Here is a 22,584-nt window from a genome sequence, read left to right as displayed (position 1 = left end):
CTGAGGACATGCAAGCGTGGTTATAAAACACGACCTCTGTATTCCAGGGGAGCCCGCGGGAAACCAGGTGGGAAAACAGAGGGCTCTGTCCTTGCAATTCAAAGTGTGTTCCGAGGGTCAACAGTATCAACTGGGAGCTTCCTAAAAACGGCGTCCCTGACCTAGTCCCAGACCAATTCAGTAAGAATCTGCATTTTAACAAGATGCCCGGGGCGGGGGCCGGGAGCACGCAAGTCCACGTTTGAGAAGCGCCGGCCTATACTTCGGCGGGTCACTTACGCGCAAAATCTCAAGGAACTACAGGGACCAGGCGGAGGGAGCCACTTATTCCTCTTCCAGGACTGGGTCCTTTCGTAGTGAGTCGCAGCGGCGCGAGGCTGGCGGGCCCAGGTGCCGGACGAGGTCAGCGCGGCCCCGCCTGCCCGCCCCGCCTCCCTCCCGGGTTTCTGCCCCGCGCGCGGTTGCCGTGGCAGCGCGGGACGCCGCCAGAACCCCGGCGGCCGCGGTCTCCACCTCGTCCCTCGGAGGCCCCCGCGGGACCCCTGCTCGGGCCCAGCCCGCGCTCCGCCATGCCCCGGGGGAGGCGCGGGGGCCGGGTGGGCGCCCTGGAGGGCGGCCGGGAGGAGGAGGCGCCCCCGGCGGCGGGCGCCGTGCCGTCGGCGCAGTGGGCGTCCGGGCGGCAGCGGGAGGCGGCGGCCGAGCTGATTCTGCTCCGGGGCATCTTCGAGATCGGGAGGGACAGCTGCGACGTGGTGCTGAGCGAGCGGGCCCTGAGGTGGCAGCCCATCCGACCCGAACGTCTCACAGGTGCGTGGTCCTGGTCAGAAGGTCCCCGCGCCCTCTCCGCCTCCTCCCGGCGCCGTCCCTCCGCCTCCCGCAAGCTCCTCCTCGGTCCCAGCGGGCGACCGCGTCCCCAAGCCGCCACCTCCTCCCTCCAGACCCGGGGAGGCCGAGCCGCCCTCCAGGGCCTCTGCCTGCCCGCTCCTGCCGCCTGGGTTGCCGTCCCGGCACCCACGTCACACTCCGCTCCCCTCCCCTGAGCCCCCCAAAGGGCTGCTGCTGCTGCTAAGTGGCTTCAGTCATGTCCGACTCTGTGCGACCCCGTAGACGGCAGCCCACCAGGCTCCCCCGTCCCTGGGATTCTCCAGGCAAGAGCACTGGAGTGCTGTTTTCCCAATGCGGGAAGGTCACCCACTCCTCTCCTCCACGTCCGAGTTTTGCTCAACTGCTTACGGCGACGCTGCAAGTAAAAGCGTTTTAGAGTATACTTACACGTGGGGTCCGAATCCAACTTTCGTTTTGCTGACCTCTGAAAATGTCACCTGAGCTTTTGGTCCCTCTGGACTTTTCCATCCCTCACATTCCTTCCCATTGTCTCGAATCAAGTCCAAGTTCTAGAAGCTTTTGTTGTTTAATATGAACTTTAGAATCATCGTGTTGTTTAGGAGTATTTGCCTTTTGACCTAAAACTATTTAGAGGGTGTTATAATTGTGTACAATATAAGTATTTAAAGACTTAGTCTGGAAATGATGTAGGGGAAACCTTGGGATGTAGTAAACATTTCTTCTAAATGATAACTTTCTTAAATTCAAAAAAATATGCCTTCCCCTTGTTGTTTCCCTTGTTGGAAAACGAGACACAATGTGCTTTTTACCTTAAAGACTAGAGAAACATCACTATTTCACAGTTTCTTGTACAAAAACCTAGCAAAACGGACCAGTCAGGGACTCAGAGTTCATTCTGATAGGCAGTTTCTGCTACACTTGAGGTGCTCGCCTCAGTTCAGTTCAGTTGCTCAGTCATGTCCGACTCTTTGCGACCCCATGGACTGCAGCACACCCCTGTCCATTGCCAACTCCCGGAGTTCACTCAAACTCATGTCCATTGAGTCGGTGAGGCCATCCAACCATCTCATCCTCTGTGGTCCCCTTCTCCGCCTGTTTTCAATCCTTCCCAGCATCAGGGTCCTTTCCAGTGAGTTATTTCTTCGCATCAGGTGGCCAAAGTATTGGAGTTTCAACTTCAGCATCAGTCCTTCCAGTGAATATTCAGGACTGATCTCCTTTAGGATGGACTAGTTGGATCTCCTTGCAGTCCAAGGGACTCTCAAGAGTCTTCTCCAACACCACAATTCAAAAGCATCAATTCTTCAGTGCTCAGCTTTCTTTATAGTCCAACTCTATCATCCATACATGACTACGGAAAAACCATAGCTTTGACTAGTTGGACCTTTGTGGGCAAAGTAATGTCTCTGCTTTTTAGTATGCTGTCTAGGTTGGTCATAACTTTTCTTCCAAGGAGCAAGTGTCTTTTAATTTCATGGCTGCAGTCACCATCTACAGTGATTTTGGAGCCCCCAAAAAGAAAGTCTGCCACTGTTTCCCCATCTATTTGCCATGAAGTAATGGGACCAGATGCCATCATCTTACTTAACTGAAACTGCCTTTGACTTTAATTTAAAATGTTTTCAGGTGTGTTGAAAAGCAAGATGGGGTATTTTCTACATCTTTGAGTTAAAAACTAGGGATATGGGGATAGAATTCTGTTTAAGTCTGTTTGAATTTGGGAGACAAAGAAGTTTACCATTAGAGCTTAAATTGGCCTACATGGGTCTTTTTAACCTACAATGAAGCTGAAATACTATAGGAATAAAGTGAGACATTGCAAAATGAGATATTCAAATCTGTGTTGCAATAGTGGTACGTGAAAAGTCAAACGATGATATGAAGCAGTAAAATGCTCTTTTATATACTGAATGCTGGTGGAGGAAAAGTAGGCTGAATTAGTATTCCTCGCTGTTTAAAAGACATCCAGACAGTTATAACTCTAAAGGTTGCAAGTGTTGATCTTTAATTTTGACCTAAAACATGTTGGTTTTCTTTGCCTTCGTTTAGATGTACCACCTTTTCTTTGTAACTAACCCCTAGTATGCAGATATCACTTGGGGCCCCTGAATGTTGGAGATCCAAAAGCTTATCACCTTAGCACTTATATTTTCGGAGAAACTAATTATTAAACCATTATTTTACTTAGTAAAATAAGAGTGGGAAAAGTAAAATAAGATTGAGAGATATGTTTAAATGTGAGAAATATTCTCTGTCGTGGAATTAGCCTAGCTGGGTGTGGTGGAAGACAAGTGAAATTGATTCAGGAAATGGAGGAAGACTACAGCCATACCTGGAAGGAGGTGGTGTGGGAGGACATTGGGAGAGATCATGTTCCTTGCTGGCCAGTGCCTGGCTGTTCCAGGAAAGGGTGGGGGTGGGGTTGGATCGCTGCTGGGCATTACCATCATAGAAGATGTTTGCAAGACCCTTCAGTTTTTAAAACTCATAGTGCCTTAGTGGTGTTTTTTTTTTTTTTTTTTAATAGACTTTATTTTTAGAGCAGTTTTAGGTTCAGGGCAAAATTAAGCAGAAGGTATATATAACCTCTGCTCCCCACAAGGCATAGCCTCCCTGATTATAAGTATTTCCCACCAAGGTCGTACCTTTTCCCACCAAGGTTGTATCTTTGCTAAATCTGATGACCCTACATTGACATCATTATCATCCAGAGTCCATAGTTTACATTAGGGTTCACTCTTAGAGTTCTGCATTCTCTGGGTTTTCCCTTATTTATAATGACATTTGTAGGATTCTTCAGAGAATGAGAACCATGAAAAAAAAATATATGTGTGTATGTGTTTATATACACACATAGACAATACAATGTGTGTGTATATTTATATTATTTGAGATTTATTATGGGAAAATATGAAATTGATTGTGGCTTCCCTGGTGGCTCAGACAGTAAAGAGTCCACCTGCAAGACAGGAGACCAGGGTTCAATCCCTGGGTCAGGAAGATCCCCTGGAGAAGGAAATGGCTGCCCACTCCAGTATTCTGGCCTGGAGAATTCCATGGATGGAGGAGCCTGGTGGGCTACAGTCCATGGGGTTGCAAAGACTCACACACGCATTGTAGGAATTGGAGATTATGGAGGCGGAGATATGCCGTTCTTTGCCATTTGCAAAGTTCAGAACCAGGAAAACTGGTTGTATAATTCAGACCAAATTGGAATCCCTGAGAACCCCGGGGAGCTGATGGTATAGCCCCTAGAGATGAGATCTACCTGGAGAAGAGGAAGGAGTGTTTTGTTTACACTCTGCATTTTGAAGAGTGCCTGACATATGAACATTTGTTCCATGAATGAATTTGTTAACTAGTGTCATGAACTTTCGCTTTGCCCATTGCTTTGTAACCTGATTACTACATTGCTACTTAATAACTTTTCATCACCTGTAGCAATATGCCCCAGCCCTTTTGTTAAAGCATTAGAACTCTTTTTACAAAAACATTCTTCAGCTAACATGGGCCCACTTCTCCACTGTGAGCATCATGGTCAGATGCTCAGCTGTAGGATGGAAAAGAAAGCAATCTATGACTAGGGCATGGATTGACCAGGCCGCCACATCTCTAATACAAACTGTATACACAAAAGGGCATCATCTGCTCAGAAAACTTCATTATTGCTTGCAGTGGTGCCTAAATGATCTTTCTATCAGAATCTCTAATAATGGTCATTCTATTTGTGGAATCATGCGTTTATTCATATTAATTACCAAGTTAGCTGTCTGTGCCCTAGGGTAGTGTGAAATCCTGAAGAAATGGAAGAGGGGTCAGGTGACGATTTTCAGGTCAAATGAGAAAGGTCAGGCATGTCTGGGTCACAAGACCCTATAGGCGGAGCAGGCTGCAGTGTTAGCCCCCAGCATGGTGCCTGGGACCAGGCGTAAGGTGTCAAAAATTGAGAGCTCAGAAAGGGAATGTGGGCAAATGCCGTGGACCAATATGTGTGTTTTGTCATTTAGTCCTTAGCTTATCTTGTGTCTGGATCAGATATTTTCAGGGCTCAGCATTTTCAAAATGACTGCTATGGCCTGTGGTCATAATTCTAAGTCTCAATCAGGGACAAACTTCTGGCAATGTGTGCTTAACAAGTGGTAAACTTCTATTTGAAATGTTATATGGAAGTAGAAAGTACAAGCATTTTTGTGCATCCTCAATGCAGGATCTGCTTACTGAACTGTAAGATTCAGTTTTGAGGTTTTCTCATAAAGGAAAATCTACTCCTAGATTGGTAGGATTAGACTATATGAAGCTCTTATATATATATGTATGTGAAGTATATATATATATATATGTGAAGTACATATATATGAAGCTCATATGAAGTACACTTCAGAATGATCAATTTAGGGATCTCTATTGACTCACTGGAAAAGACTTTGATGCTGGGAGGGATGGGAGCAGGAGGAGAAGGGGACGACAGAGGATGAGATGGCTGGATGGCATCACGGACTCGATGGACGCGAGTCTGAGTGAACTCCGGGAGTTGGTGATGGACAGGGAGGCCTGGCGTGCTGCGATTCATGGGATCGCAAAGAGTCGGACATGACTGAGCGACTGAACTGAACTGAACTGATGACCAGAATGCCAAATGCCCACAAGTCTTTCTGTGCTGTCTCACATTGGGCACCTTTATCATTTACTAATGAATAGCACCTTGAAGTATGAAAAACCCTACAGGATATTCTACAGGCTCTCTACTCCAGCTGTCTGCAGTTTCCCATCTGGTGAAGGAAAGGTTTCACGAGTGGGCACCAAGGGACCTGAGGTCCTGTCTGCACCTAAGGGTGTAACTGACTCAAGACAAGCCATTTAACCCTTTTAAATGACAGTTTATTCATCTGCAAAATGAAGCATTTGCATTATATGATCTCTAAGAATCGTCAACTCTGAAGTTGCATTTTATAGAAAATATCCGTTTTTATAGGCTTTCGATGTTAGGACATCGTAATAAATCTGAGTAAGGTTTCAATGATCAACTTCCTGGCATGTGTGGAGTTATATTTTACAACAAAGCTTCATAGCCCTAATGACTTTCTAATTGAAATGACTATGTGGAAAATATGGGCCAAGTTTCTTGCTCCCCTTTCCTGGCTTCAAGGCCAGATAATGAGAGGTGGACTGTTACCTCAGCACAGATTCTGTCTTTGGAAAGAAAGAAACCATTTTCTGATAGAAAATCATGGGTCAAAGCTAGTCTTAAGCAGATTTTTCATGATGGACAAAAGGACTAGCTTAGCCTTTCTTCAACTTCATTTCCTGTACCCTCTTACTAAATTCCTGGGCAAGGATCTTACAATATGCTTGATTATCATAATATTATGTTTTAAATATTTTTAAAAATACAATGAAGATTTCAAATCTTAATTATGGGTTTACAATTCTCTTGTTAGACTTACTACCTCACATTACATCATTTCATGTTGTGTTTTTTCAAAAGGTTCTTCCTACCATGCCCTTGAGCTCAGCTGAATTAGAGAAATAACCAGAAAATCTGAAAAGGGTGGGCTTCAAAATAAGATCTTGGAAGTGTTTCTTTTTTCGAGGGAGCTAATGATTTTCTCATGCTTTAAGTTTATATAAACATTTATTTGTTAGAAACTTTTCAAGATGACAGGTAATGTGGAAAAATGTGAAAATGAGAAAAACCTAATCAATTTTAAAACAACAAGAGTTAGTGATTACTGGGACTTAGCAGAGCTGGGTCCCTTCTAAGTATTAATCTGCCTAAGCCGTTTGGGAACAGATGTACGTGAAACAGATCCTGGGCTCTGTTGTGTACATCCAAAGTGAGACATCTGTTGGTGAACCGTTGGTCAGGAATAATAGGAGTAGGGGTTAAACCCCAAAATGACCCATTACTCACGTAAATTATTAAAGGACTAATTACTCAGTAAAACACAGTGCTTTGATTCATCAGTCTGCATATGAAAAAGAAAAAAATCTTCTTTAAAAAAAATTAGTGTGTTCCTAAGCTGTCAAAGTTGAAGGAATTTTTAAAAGATGGGTGTGAAAAATCAAGCTTAGCAAGGAACTGCATATAACGTTTATGAAGTTTTTAAATGCTTTGACAGTCCTGTTAACCTATTGTGTAAATACTGTATAAAGCACATGTTGTAAAAATACTTAGCTTTTTCTTAATGTACATTAGTCCACACAGAAAAACAAAATATAGAATGAATCTCTAAGTATGGCTGTTCTGTTAAAATTTCTGTGCCGATAGAATGCTCTGTATCTACACTGTCCAATACAGTCACCACCAGCCCCTTGTGACTGCTGAGCACTCAAAATACGGCTACTGTGACTGAGAAACTGAATTTTAAATTTTATTTAATTTTAATAAGTTTAATAGCCACATGCAGCTAGTGGTGATCAGATTTTAAAACATAGCTCTAACACAGAGACATACAAAGAGTTGAGAACATTTATTATTTTGATTCCCAGGCATGGGTTTTCATCTTTATTTCTATAGTAAGGTATAGTTTTCAAATAGTTAATCTCAACATAGAACTGAATTACCATCCAATCTGAGCTGCTGATTTAAAGATAGATCTCTGAGTCCAGAGCGTCCCAAGTGGCAGAACCCTTTAACATGTTTTGTGACCCCCAAAACATGCTTTTCTTTGTTATTATGAATTAATTGGCTGATAACGTTTTGTCTGTAAAAAAACCATTGTCTTATTGCTCATGTCATGATTTACTTAAATCAATTGGTTTCTTACTATAAGGACTGTGGGTTTGAAACAGCCATCCTCGCCTGTGTACACTGACCCCATGAAAGTCTGCATCCTGGTGGTGTTCCTAAATACACCACAGCCAGGGGGCACCATATGAAGACAAGTACTTAAAAGAAACTTCTCTGCTTTCGTGTCCCCTTCCTCTCACTCCTCCTCCACGAGGGGGTATTTAGGGTCACAACTGACACAGAAATATGTTCCTAGAACTGGTACTTGCATTGAAGGCAAGGGATGTACAGACTGAACATGGGGCTGGACTGGATCAAGCTCAGTGAACCAGAGAGCCTGATTCATATGGGATCTGCCAGAGTGGGAGGACCTAAAGTGAACTGCAGGAATATGAACATGATGAAGCTAAAGAATCAAAGAGCCACGGCAGTAGATAATCGGGATCTACAGATAGCTTGGGTACGCAGGAAGATACTATTGCCTAGACTGGGCATTTCCGTGCTTCTGTAATTTGGGAAGGTGAACCGTCTTTGTTCCAAGGGCCAGGGATGTAGAAGATGTAATTCACTGTGTTCGAAATACTAGAATACTCATTTTGAATCTTATCCCTAATCCTGCCTGGTTCATTACTTGACTAGGTTATTTGATTACATTTCAACTATTGACAAGTTTATCAGTTTAATTCAGTCACTCAGTCGTGTCCGACTCTTGGCGACCCCATGAATCGCAGCACGCCAGGCCTCCCTGTTCATGGAGTAGCCATCATGGTCAACAAAAGAGTCCGAAATGCAGTACTTGGATGCAATCTCAAAAATGACAGAATGATCTCTGTTCGTTTCCAAGGCAAACCATTCAATATCACAGTTATCCAAGTCTATGCCCCAACCAGTAATGCTGAAGAAGCTGAAGTTGAATGGTTTATGAAGACCTACAAGACCTTTTAGAACTAACACCCCCAAAAGATGTCCTTTTCATTATAGGGGACTGGAATGCAAAAGTAGGAAGTCAAGAAACACCTGGAGTAACAGGCAAATTTGGCCTTGGAAGGCAGAATGAAGCAGGGCAAAGACTAATAGAGTTTTGCCAAGAAAATGCACTGGTCATAGCAAACACCCTCTTCCAACAACACAAGAGAAGACTCTACACATGGACATCACCAGATGGTCAACACCAAAATCAGACGGATTATATTCTACGCAGCCAAAGATGGAGAAGCTCTATACAATCAACAAAAACAAGACCAGGATCTGACTGTGGCTCAGGTCATGAACTCCTTATTGCCAAATTCAGACTCAAATTGAAGAAAGTAGGGAAACCACTAGACCATTCAGGTATGACCTAAATCAAATCCTTTATGATTATACAGTGGAAGTGAGAAATAGATTTAAGGGCCTAGAGCTGATAGAGTGCCTGATGAACTATGGACTGAGGTTTGTGACATTGTACAGGAGACAGGGATCAAGACCATCCCCATGGAAAAGAAATGCAAAAAAGCAAAATGGCTGTCTGGGGAGGCCTTACAAATAGCTGTGAAGATAAGAGAGGCAAAAAGCAAAGAAAAAAAGGAAAGATATCAGCATCTGAATGCAGAGTTCCAGAGAATAGCAAGAAGAGATAAGAAAGCCTTCTTCAGCGATCAATGCAAAGAAATAGAGGAAAACAACAGAATGGGGAAGACTAGTGATCTCTTCAAGAAAATTAGGGATAGCAAGGGAACATTTCATGCAAAGACGGGCTCGATAAAGGACAGAAATGGTCTGGACCAAACAGAAGCAGAAGATATTAAGAAGAGGTGGCAAGAATACACAGAAGAACTGTACCAAAAAGATCTTCATGCCCCAGATAATCATGATGGTGTGATCACTCACCTAGAGCCAGACATCCTGGAATGTGAAGTCAAGTGGGCCTTGGAAAGCATCGCTACGAACAAAGCTAAGTGGAGGTGATGGAATTCCAGTTGAGCTGTTTCAAATCCTGAAAGATGCTGCTGTGAAAGTGCTGCACTCAATATGCCAGCAAATTTGGAAAACTCAGCAGTGGCCACGGGACTGGAAAAGGTCAGTTTTCATTCCAATTCCAAAGAAAGGCAATGCCAAAGAATGCTCAAACTACGTTACAATTGCACTCATCTCACATGCTAGTAAAGTAATGCTCAAAATTCTCCATGCCAGGCTTGAGCAATACGTGAACCGTGAATTTCCTGATGTTCAAGCTGGTTTTAGAAAAGGCAGAGGAACCAGAGATCAAATTGCCAACATCTGCTGGATCATGGAAAAAGCAAGAGAGTTCCAGAAAAACATCTATTTCTGCTTTATTGACTATGCCAAAGCCTTTGACTGTGTGGATCACAATAAACTGTGGAAAATTCTGAAAGAGATGGGAATACCAGACCACCTGACCTGCCTCTTGAGAAACTTGTATGCAGGTCAGGAAGCAGCAGTTCGAACTGGATATGGAACAACAGACTGGTTCCAAATAGGAAAAGGAGTACGTCAAGGCTGTATATTGTCACCCTGCTTATTTAACTTATATGCAGAGGACATCATGAGAAACGCTGGGCTGGAGGAAGCACAAGCTGGAATCAAGATTGCCAGGAGAAATATCAATAACCTCAGATATGCAGATGACAAGTCTATAAGCATCATCAAAGTCCTCAACATAGTCCTTGCCAGTTCCTTCCATGTGACTGTATTCCTGCTGAATTTTGAAAGTACTGTGCCTGTGGTGGGGGTAGTGTGTGCTGGGCAGGTGAGTTCTGGTCATGTATGTGGTGAGCAAAGGGAAGGCACTCTTGGTAGCCATGGCTGTTTATATGCTCTTGTCCTTTCCAAAGTCAGTATGAATTGAGATAAGAGGGAAAGGAGGGAGGGAAGTGAAGTTTGAGGGAAATTAAACCTTCTGCTGACTTTTAGCCTGTAAACCAGAAGTTGAAGACCCTCAGGGTAATGGGTAACAGAATCCAGAGACAGGGAGGCAGGCAAACAAGTGGACAGGTGTGGATATATTAAAAACAGTTGACATAGTGCTAGGACTTACGCTAAGCCTACAGGTAAGTCTTAAATAATGTACCAGCTGACATTAGGGAGTTCCTATATACATTCCAAGATTTTCATCAGGAACAATGTTCTGCAAACTACTGCTGTTGCTCTGGATCCATGTTCAGTGTTTGACTGAAAATGCGTGTATACTCAGTCATGTCTGGCTCTTTGTGACCTATGGACTGTAGCCTGCCAGGCTTCTCGGTCCATGGGTTTCTCCAGGCAAGAATACTGGAATGGGTAGCCGTTTCCTCCTCCAGGGGATCTTCCCGACCAAGGGCTCAAACCCACATCTCCTGCATTGCAGGAGGACTCTTTACTGCTGAAAATAGTGAATGTTTAGTCCTGTGTGAAGTGTATTGTCTTGTTTAATCTTCCCAACAAGACTGTGTAGTTCAGATAGGATTTTTATTTCTGGGACCCAGAGATGACCTTTCTTGCCCAAGGCCATGCTGGTGATGGAGTTGCTGGGATTCCAGGCCAGGCAGCCTGACTCCAGAGTCCACACTGTACCCAGGAGGTTACGCTGCTTCCTCAGTTCAGTAGGAAAGAGTTCTCCCTAACACCTTCAAGAGTCTATGTGATGTCAGAGTAAGTGGGTAGCATCATGGTTCAAACCAAAACAACAAGCCTTACTATGACAAGAGTGTCTGATTTTTTCAGGCCTTCATGACAGTTCCACCGTAGAGAGCATATTCCATTGCTCTCACTTATAATTCCTGAGTAAATGACCAAATGAAAGTTTTTAAACCCAATATTTTTATTATAGAAAACATCATTAGGTGCCATTAGGTGGTAACATCTGCATGTCTGAGGTTGTTGATGTTTCCCCCTTCTGTCTGGATTCCAGCTTCTAACTTATTCAGCCTGGCGTTTCTCATGATGTGCTCAGCGTATAGGTTAAACAAACGGGATGCCAGCAGACCATCCTGTTGTACCCCTTCTCAATCTTGAACCAATCAGTTGTTCCATACCTGCCTTAGATAGAAGTGGCCAAATATGTGTGTTCAGTCATAGGCTGGGGGCTGCCTGAGAAGAGTAAAGTTAAGGTGGGTCCTACAGGTACCAGTAGCTGGAGGTTGTTGCCTAACTGCATTCATTGCAGCAGAAAAGCAAGTTTTTTCTTAAAGGGAAAAATCACAGCAGCCACTGTGATCAATTAGGTTTATTATTATCATTATGAACTCAGTTATTTAAGTATATTTCAATTCATAACAGTGACTCTTCTTACTAATGCTCAAATTGCCCCGATTCTGTATTTTTGGACCAATGGGAACCACTTCACACTGATTTCTGAGGCCTTTTAACATTTTCTTCGATGTCTCTGTTCACTCCCTTGCTTTCTGAAATGGCAGTATATTCTAGGCCCGTCTTGAACATTTCATGCCTGTCATCAAGGATGCCTGATTTCTTAAACTGAGTTATGGTATTTAGAGATCACAATCTGAGCCCCAGGTGTGCTCATTGCTAGTACTTTCCTTATATAGTCCGATTTCTTAGGTTTTTCTGAAAGCAGAGCTACGAAGCATGATTTTCTTTTTTTCCCTAAAGAATAGATGCACTATGGAATTATGCTGGTATCTCCAGTAAAAGTTCAAGACTAAAGGTTTTTATTTCTCTCTTTGTTCTTACCCTTAAAAAATCCTGTATTCTAACTGCAATAATATCATTACTGCTTTGCAATAATTGTACATCACAGAATAATAACACCAGTGCTACCGTCAACAATGTAATTAATGAGAGCCAGCCATTTAAGATCATTCTCTAATAATTTTCTTTTTGTTGCTTTTAGGGACATACCACTTAGAGTACGTGCTGTACTTAGTCACTCAGTTGTGTCCAACTCTTTGTGACCCCATGGACGGTAGCCCACCAGTCTCCTCTGTCCATGGGGATTCTCCAGGCAAGAATACATTCTCCAGGCATGGAATGGGTTGCCATGTCCTCCTCCAGGGGATCTGCCTAACCTGGGGGTTGAACCCAGGCCTCCCATATTGCAGGTGGATTCCACCAGGGAAGCCCAAGAAGACTGGAGTGGGTAGCCTGTCCCTGCTCCAGGGGAGCTTCCTGATCCAGGAATTGAACCAGGGTGTCCTGCATTGTAGGCAGATTTTTACCAGCTGAACTCCCAGGGAAGCCCAGAGTATGTGCTATGTGTAGCCAGATTACTATGATTTTTTTAATGCTTCTGTATTTTATAATCTTATTTATTTTTGGCTGTGCTGGGTCTTTGTGGCTGCATGCGGATTTTCTGTTGTTGCAGCGAATGGGGGCTACTCTCTAATTGCGATGTGTGGGCTTCTCATTGAACTGGGTTCTCTTACTGTGGAGCATGGGCGTTAGGGCATGTGGGCTTCAGTAGTTGCCTCATGATATGTGGAATTTTCTTAGACCAGGGATTGAACCTGTGTCCCCATTGGCAGGCATATTTTTAACTACTGGACCATGAGGGAAATCCCCAAATGACCATGTTCTAAAGACAGTTGGAATCAGTCCTATCTGTGATGTTATACTTCCAACTTAATATGCAGAATTATTTGTTTCATTTTTGCTTTTATTTTTGGGCATTGCTCTTTTTAATCTGAAATTGTAATTATGTAAAATACTTACATGGTTCCAAAATCAAATTCACTAAGCAAGCTATATTCTGGGAAGTACAATTTTTGTCTATGTCCCTTTTGCCCTTTTCCTTCCTTCCTATTATTTGTAGGCCTTTTAAATTTTTTGGTTTATTCCTAGATAAGCAAACATGTACATATATTCTTTTACTTACCTCACCCTACCCTCCTTCTTAAGTGCATAGGAGTGTAACATATATGCTTTTTTTCCACTTTGATTTCTTTTTGAATTAACAGTATTCCCAATATATCACTTGATAGAGGTATGTAGTGAGAGTCCTCATTTCCTTTTGTATCTGCACAATAATCTGTTGTGTGCTTTAGTTTAGTAAACCTTCTCCCTGTGAGGGACTTGGGTGGTTTCCAGTCATTTTTGCTATTGTGAATAGTGGTGTAATTAAAAACTTATCATGTCTTTGTTTAAAATGTATTTTTGGAATAGATTCCTACAAGTGGGACTGTTGACTCAGAGAATAAATACCTTATATAATTTTTAAATGTACGTTAAGTCACTTCAGTCATGTCTGACTCTTTGTGATGCTATGGACTCCAGGTTCCTCTGTCCATGGGATCCTCCAGGCAGGAATACTGGAATGGGTTGCCATGCCCTCCTCCAGGGGATCATCCTCACCCAGGAACTGAACCCATGGGTTTCTTATGTCTCTTGCATTGGCAAGTGGGTTCTTTACCACTAGCGCCACCTGAGAAGTCTATTTTTCTTTTTAAATAAACTGACTTTCTAGAGCAGTTTTCATTTCACAGCAAAATTAGTGAAATGTACAGAGGTTTCCCATCTGCTTCCTGCCTACATAATTTTGCCAAATATTTCCAAGTCCCCTGAGAAAGATTGTGTTATTTTGCTTTTCTATCATCATCGTAGGAGGACACCTGTTTCTGTGTAGTTTCTTCAAAAGATATATTGTCAGACGTTGTTTTAAAAAAACAATCTGAGATAAGAAATGGTATCCCATCATACTTTTAATTTTTATTTTTCTCATCAAATCATTCAAGTTTTTAGCTTATTTCTCCTAATATTAGGGAGCAACTATCATGTGCTAGGTGTCTGATAGGTATCAGGGAGGCTACAATCAATTTGTCACAGTTTAAAGTATTCACAATCTGCAAGGAGGCTTATCAGCAAAATAACTAGGTGATCTGTTTTATGCGCACTTGAAGTATTACTTAAAGGGCACTATAAAGAACCACTAAAGTGTAGCTAAAGGGGAAAATCATTTTGTTTGAGTGGGCAGAGGAGGACGTAGGGGAAAGCTACAGAGAGGTGTGAGGGCCTTGAAACATGGCTGGGAGTTGGCAGTACAAAAGAATAAGCAGACCATTATAGGAAAATAACAGTTTGGAAAAATTTGGCAAGAATGCTTTGACCTCCATGGAAAATAAAGCCATAGCCTGTAGGGAGAGTGTGTGTTCATGGGGGGAGAGGACAGTGTTTTGTGTAAGCCAGTAGTTTGCATAGCACCTTGAGGATCATGCCAGGAAACTGGTGTCTTACCCTCAAGGCTGAGTAAGGGGCGGCAAAGACAAAGTGTCAGAGGATTTCAACTTTTTGTTTTTTATAGTAGGTGAAATTTGTTTTAGGAAGACAGCCATGGGGGTAGGATGGATTATAAATGGGGGTAGGTTAGATTGAGGAGCCCTTTTCAGTGGCTAGTCCACCAGCAGATTCAGGAGGAGGTGTGTTTGTGGCAGGGAGGATGGAGAGGTACGGTCAGGTGCAAGGGGATATTGGCAAAGATAGAATGTAGAGGATGTGGGGTTTGAGGGGAAAGGAAGGCACAGTGGTGATGCTTAGATTTTTAGCTTGGACAGTGGAATGCATCTTGGACACAGCTAAAATTGCTTTCTGTTTTGCTGGTCTGAGACTTATCCCACTCGAAATGTACTCTACCAAGCATCAGATACACTAGGGATTAGCAAAATGTCCAAACAGAAGGGAAACAGAAAGCTTGAACAAAGACATACACTGGAGAAATTGCTCCTGAAGGATGATAGATTGAACTCTGGTAAGTTTATGATCTGTGTTTTCTATGAGCCTCGGGCTCTCTTCTTTTGTGCCATTTCTTATTAGGTTGGGGCTACTTGGAAGAAAATAGTTGAAAGCTATTTTCAGAAAATATTTTTCATTAAATATTGGTAAGTAAAGTTATGATCTTTGACAAATGTTTGGTATTATTGAAATATTTTTAAAAAATCAGTGAAATAATTTTTTCAATTTTTATATGTATAAAAACTTTTTCTATCATTTTAAACTAAAAAAAAATCCATTTATATCATGAAATCTTTTGTTTAATACAAATAATATTTGTTCCAAATTAAACTTCTAAGCTTGGTAAATGTTACAGGCACATAATTCAAAGTAGTTTCCAGTGCCCATCTGTGCAGGAAGAATAAGATCAATAAAATTGAACAACTGTTAGTGTGTACTGGTTTCCTTCTATTTTAGGCATGTTTTTATGTATTGAAAGTGTAAAGGGAAGGTAGTATATATTTTGTTCCGGTTTTCATTATACAAATGAAAACTTGTTACAGTTAAAATCTTGGTGACTATAATGCCTTTTTGAAATCCCATTCATAGCCCACTTATTTTAGATAATATTTAAATTTATGGTTTCCCAAGTGGCTCAAAAGGTAAAGAATCTGCCTGCAATGCAGGAGACCTGGGTTTGATCCCTGGATTGGAAAGACCCCCTGGAGGAGGGAATGGCAATCCACACCAGTATTCTTGCCTGGAAAATTCCACTGACAGAGGTGCCTGGTGGGCTACAGTCCATGGGGTTGAAAAGAGTTGGACATAATTGAGTGACTAACACGCATGCACACACACACCAAATAATGTGGATACATTTTTGTCATGAAATTTGATTTATAATATGTTCTTATTTTAAAAGTAGAAATATATTCTTCTTAAAAATCACTATTTCAATTTCTTTGAATTAGCATTTTTCATATTTGGGGAAAAAAAAAAAGTCTTGATACCCTAGCTTCTGAAAGGAAGACAAATCTGTCATTTTCCAACTTGTTTGTTTTACGCTGGGTGCAAACCTACTCTTTTAATGAATTTCATATCATGGAAACATCTTCTGGGGGAACCTGTGCTTGTGGGCTAAATCACTTCAGTCCTGTCTCATTCTTTGTGATCCCTTGGATTCCTGCCAGGCTCCTCTGTCCACGGGATACTAAGCAAGTATTACTATTAGCTTCTAAAATAACTATCTTCATTATTTTAGGGTAAACTGAAGAAAACTCATGTGAGAGACTTGTATAAAGACTTTTGTCTTCTTATTTGGTTAATATTCTGTCTTTACGTGAATCTCAACAAAATCAGTTAAATGGAAACTCTGAAAATTCGAGATAATGTGTATCATGTTCAATTTACTGTTAAACGGTATTATGCCCTGGATGTAAACTTCTAGTTTTATTTTTTCACCTTAATGAAAGCACTGGTCATTACTGCTGCCACTGATGCTCTTTTGTCTGCACATACTGTTACAACATAATGTGTTGTGCATTTGATACGGATATTACCATATTGCCATAAGGAGCTGCTATTATTTTAGACACCACTTGATTCCATGATAGTGTCAGATTTCTTTAGCATATGCTTATGTTTTTGTACAAATGACCCCAAGAAACATCTGCTAGTTTTGTGGTGCTATCTACTGTTTCCTTTTCAGAAGTTGACCTGTCAGTCACTTTCTAATGTGAAATCTCCAGTATTTCATTAGAGTAGGCTCACTTTCTGGTGACGTTAATTAAAAAACATTTGGACTCAGCTTTATGACATAATTCAGAAATAAATTGAACTGCCTGTGTACATTATTTTAAAACTCTCTTTTCGTGGCTGTGTCATTGATATTTTAAAGAAGTGCCCTTTTATTGGGTCTTTTAGCATCCAAAGTGTGAGGTCCCAAATTGCTTTCTAATGGTTCTGAAATAATGTCTTCTAATTTTACAAAAGTGTGTAGTAGTTGTGGTGTGTCATTGGCCAATTCGTATCCTTTGCTAATTGCTAATCTTCAATGAATGTGTAAGGGCAGACAAAGGCAAAGGAAATGAAGGTTCAATATAGTTGTGAAATCTTTCCTCTAGGAGACTGGAAAAACTTCAGAGATCATAAGCCATTGATTCTGTTACAGGTGGGACCCCTTCTTCTACTTGCCTTGGTATGACCTTGACTAAGAAACAATGGTCACAGATTCTCATTGTCTGGCATTTTCTTTCCTGCTTTCTTCTCTGTTTTCTCAAATGTCTTTCTCAAGACATAGCAGCTTATTCAAAGAAAGCAATATGATCATGTATTTATGATAAACTTGGAACACAACAAAAAGAAAAACAAATTGTCTTTGAATAGCAGTATTTGTCCACGTTTGTGGAAAATATATAGATTTTCCCAACTCCATTGTATCAGAGGACGTGATTTATAAAATTTTGTATTACCTACATACTTGATCCCAACTCTAAACCTAATAAAATAAATATACATGAGGTTTAGTGCTTAATCTCACTTAGGTCAAGATAGTAGCACAAGCTTATTTTATTTTCTACTTGTCTGCTTTCTGTGCATCAGCTGTTGGACTCCTTTAGACTCTAAACATGTCATCATTTATATCTCCATGCTCGTTCAGCAGCCCTTGCTGCTCTTCAGTTCTTTCCTTATCCCTTGGGTGACTTACATCATTGGATAACCTTCTGTCCCCTGCATGTCAGCTCTTGGCTGAAACTGAGCTGAGGCCCTTGCCAGGAACCTTTGGTGCTCGACCTGCTGGGATTCAGCTTTGGTCTCAAAGCTGTCTGTGTGCCTTCCACGCCAAAACTCAGTTCTGTGAGGGGTGACAGGATGACTGCAAGCTTTAGTTTCAGTGATAAAACCTGAATGAGGTTGTATTGAGTGCCTAAACTGCTTTCTCTTAGGTCTGAAATAGGAAAGCTGGAGCCTCCATGTCCCTTGAGAAAGAAAGATTTCCCTCAGCCTTCTGGGCTCAACACTGAACCATTTGAGTGGGCTTGTGGGCTGGACCCAACGAATTTCCTCGAATGGTGGTTTAGTTTTCTTCTGTGTGTGGTGGGAGTAGGACCAACTAAGGGAAGTCCCCAGTGACTTTTCTTGCCTCTTGCGGGGCAGCCCATTTACTTTCAGTCATGGCTTCCTACCCTTCTACCCCTCTACCCTATGCAAGGCACTGGAGGAGCCATAGGGACGGGGGAAGATATTCATGAAAAGAGTTTTCAGGTACTGGGTATGTCTGGAGTCCTGTTTAAAGGACAAAGACTGTTTAGCAATTGTCATTTTAGTACTTATCACTGCCTATCCTTTTTGTTGTTAGTACAGAAAATTTTGCCTGTACTGTCTTGGTGGAGTGGAGCAGGAGACGAAATCTATTTTCATTAACTTTGTATGGTGCCTGGTGTGATATCATGAACAGGTGGGCTCATAATTGTTTACTTGATGCTCTTTTTAAGAAGTCAATTATGTCATGGGACATTGAAGAATAGCAAAATTAATTTGTTGAAGCCTTCTATAGGAAATCTTGCGTGCATGCATGTTCACTAGAGAAACATGGGGCTTTTCCCATAAAGGACAGGCTTTGTTTTGTTTTTAATAAGACACACTCTTTATAATTAAAACAAAATCCCAGTGTTAAGGGATTACTGTTTTAAATAATTGGATTTCTTTCCTTTGTTTCCCTGATCCCTATATATGAGAATAAATCTAATGGTGTCTTCGGCTAATACATATTTCCAGATTAAATAGTTCTGTTAACTACTGAATTTTAATAATGCCTCAGAGTTTACAGATGATAATATAGAAAACAGTGTAGCATCAAGAACTTATTTTAGATTTGGGAAAGGCAAAGATACAGAAACTAATTAAGAACTACAGAAGCTGTGGAAACTTTTTAAATGATATATTGCTATTCACTGTAATAAACAAAAATAAGCTGTTTGCATAATTTTCTATAACCCTGCCCTCAAAATACTAACTTTAGTATCACATATTGTTCACTGGTGGCTCAGATGGTAAAAGAATTGCCTGAAATCTGCCAGGAAACCCGGGGTTCGATCCCTGGGTTGGGAAGATGCCCTGGAGGAGGGAATGGCTCCCTACTCCAGTATTCTTGCCTGGAAAATTCCATGGACAGAGAAGCCTGGTCAGCTACAGTCCATGGGGTTGCCAAGAGTCCGACATGACTGAGCGACGAACACTTCACTTCATTTTTAATCTCAGACAAATGATTTCCTGAAATGGTATTTTAATGCCTGAGGATGTTTTAGCTTAAAAATGTTTAGGGTTAAAATGATATAGAAGAAAAGAAAATTCTAAATGTCTAGCTGGTACTTTTAGAACAATTCCTTGGATAAGCTCTGCTCCTTGCTTTCTCTTCCTTTTTTTGATTGCCACACTCCAGAGCTTTCTTCTGAGACTCTTAAGTCATGTGTGAGTATAGGAGCGGACAAGCATTAGGGTGAGTGGTAAGAAGGGAGGGCGTTTTGCCTGAGGCAAAATCTTTCTCCATATGGGACCTTCTTAATACCCTCCCTCCGCCCCTTACATGAGAACTTGAGCTCCCAGGCCAGAGGCTGATTTGAGAGCAGCATTAGCAGGAGACGGGGTGGTAGCGGGGAGGTGAGGAGGTAGATGAAGGGCCCTTTTTCTGGTTGATCACTTCTGGGCTTTGGTGAACCTCTTCTTTTTTCTTTATTTTTAGCTGTACCACACAGCATGTAGAACTTCCCAGACCAGGGATCCAACCCGCGTCCCCTGTATTAGAAGCACAGAGTCCTAACCACTGGACCACCAGAGAAGTCCGGAACCTTTTCAAACTGACCTGTTTCTCTGCTTAATCCTGAGTCAGTCTTGACCCTTAATTTTCCAGGTATAGCCATGCTGGGTCCTCCTCAGTTTAGAAGCTCAAAGCAGTGAGCAGTGTTTCTAGTTCCAGTACAGAGTTTTAAAGAACCAGTGGGAACAAAAATATCAAGAACTTTTGAGAGATTTTCTATTTGATCCCACAGGAAGGCAGAAGGCAAAATGAAACATATTGTAAGTGATACTTTCAAGTCTTGCACACCTTTCTCAGTTACCTGCATCTGTCATTTCTGGGTTGGGTTGCATCCCTTGCTTATCCTGATTGTGGTTTAGCTGCTAGGTTGTGTTGGACTCTTTGCGACCCCCAAGGACTGTAGCCTGCCAGGCTCTTCTGTCCATGGGATTTTCCAGACAAGAATACTGGAGTGGGTTGCTATTTCCTTTTCCAGGGGATCTTCCCAACCCATGGATTGAACCTGGCTCTCCTGCATTGTGGGCAGACTCTACCAACTAAGCCATCCGTGAAGCTAGCCTGATTAATTCCCACCTAAAATAGTTTAGTATCCTCCTAATATAGCTCTCACTTTTGAATTAATGACAACCTAAGCAGTTATTTAAAGTGATTTCTCCCTTGGCACTCAGTATTCTTCAGTGTTCACATTTGGAAATATTGGAAATAGAAGGAAAAAAGGGAAAACGATTCATTTCTCTTGTTTGCTGTATTTTGCTTGATGTTGTGGTGAGATACAAGGTCACATGCTCTAGAAAATTTTGAGACTCTAAAGAAGAAATTAAAACTTAAGTTAAAGAAGGATGATATATTAGTCTGTCAGGGCTGCCATAACACAACACCGTAGATGAAGCGGTTTGAACAACAGAAATTGACTTTTTTCTTATGGTTCTGGAGGCTGGAAGTCCAAGATCAAGGTGTTGTCAGAGCTGGTTTCTGGTGAGGCCTCACTCCCTTAGCTCATGGATGGCCACCTTCTCACTGTGCCCTCGCGTAGTCTTTCCTAGATCGCTAATTTTTTTTTTTTTAATAATTAAAAAATTTTTTTAATTTTTAATTGAAGGATTAACAGTATAGTGTTTATTTCTGCCATACATCCACATGGATCAGCCATGGGTACACATATGTACCCTCCCTCTTGAGCCTCCTGTCTCCCATCTCATTCCACCCCTCTTGGTTGTCATGGAGCCCCGGTGTGAGTTCCCTGAGTCATACAGCAAATTTCCACTGGCTGTCTGTTTTACATATGTTAGTGTATATGTTTCCATGCTACGCTTCCCATTCATCCCACCCTCTCCTTCCTACACTGTCCCCCACTGTGTCTATAAGTCTGTTCTCTATGTCTGCATCTCCATTGCTACCCTGCAAATAGGTTCATCAGTACCATCTTTCTAAATTCCATATATATGGATTAAAATACGGTATTTTTTCCTCTGTCTGACTTACTTTACTTTGTATAATAGACTCTGTGTTCATCCACTTCACTAGTACTGATTCAAATGTGTTCCATTTTATGACTGATACTCCAGTGTATACACAACTTTTTTATCCATTCATCTGTTGATGGACATCTAGGTTGCTTCTTTGTCCTAGTTATTGTAAATAGTGCTGCATTGAACATTGTGGTGCCTGTGTCTTTCTCAGTTATGGCTTTCTTAGGGTATATGCCCAGTATTGCGATTGCTGGGTCACATGGTAGTTTTTTTCCTAGTTTTTAAGGGATCTTCATCCTGTCTTACATAGAAAATATGCAAGCAGCTTATGCAACTCAATAACAGAAAAACAACCCAATCAAAAAGTGCACAAAAGACCTAAACAGATGTTTCTCCAAAGAAGACATACAGATGCCTAATAAATACATGAAAAGAGGCTCAACATCAGTCATTATTGGAGAAATGTAAATCAAAATTACAATGAGATATCACCTCACACCAGTCAGAATCAGTTCAGTGGCTCAGTCATGTCCAGCTCTTTGTGACCTCATGGACTGCAGCACGCCAGGCTTCCCTGTCCATCACCAGCTCCCAGAGCTTGCTCAAACTCATGTCCATCGAGTTGGTGATGCCATCCAATCATCTCATCCTCTGTCGTCTCCTTCTCCTCCTGTCTTCAGTCTTTGCCAGCATCAGGATCTTTTCCAGTGAGTCAGTTCTTTGCATCAAGTAGCCAAAGTATTGGAGCTTCAGCTTCAGCATCAGTCCTTCCAATGAATATTCCAGACTGATTTCCTTTAGGATTGACTGGTTGGATCTTCTTGCAGTCCAAGGGACTCTCAAGAGTCTTCTCCAACACAGCAGTTCAAAAGCATCAATTCTTCATCACTCAGCTTTCTTTATGGTCCAACTCTTACATCCATACATACTACTGGAAAAATCAGAATGGCCATCATCAAAAAATCCCAAAATAGTTAATGCTGGAGAGGGTGTAGGGAAAAGGGAACCCTCTTGCACTGTTGGTGGGAATGTAAATCTTCCTTTTCTTTTAAGGACATGAGTCCTATCAGACTAGATACTAT

At 41.8% G+C, this 22,584-nt stretch overlaps 1 protein-coding gene across 2 annotated transcripts in view; it reads left to right on the top strand.

Moving 5' to 3' along the window:
• Positions 1–569: 569 nt before the first annotated feature.
• CERKL (ceramide kinase like) overlaps positions 570–22,584 on the top strand; it is a 137,328-nt gene continuing 115,313 nt past the window's right edge. For both annotated transcript variants that reach the window (XM_040227742.1, XM_040227741.1), the window contains exon 1: positions 570–807. In XM_040227742.1, coding sequence (XP_040083676.1) covers positions 570–807 — 238 coding nt within the window. The remainder of the gene's footprint in view (positions 808–22,584) is intronic.

This window comes from Oryx dammah, unplaced genomic scaffold (assembly GCF_014754425.2).
Source record: "Oryx dammah isolate SB20612 unplaced genomic scaffold, SCBI_Odam_1.1 HiC_scaffold_27, whole genome shotgun sequence".
In the NCBI taxonomy this organism is placed as follows: Eukaryota; Metazoa; Chordata; class Mammalia; order Artiodactyla; family Bovidae; genus Oryx; species Oryx dammah.
The sequence above is the reverse complement of the archived record's forward strand: the minus strand, read 5'-3'. Positions and strand labels throughout refer to the sequence as shown.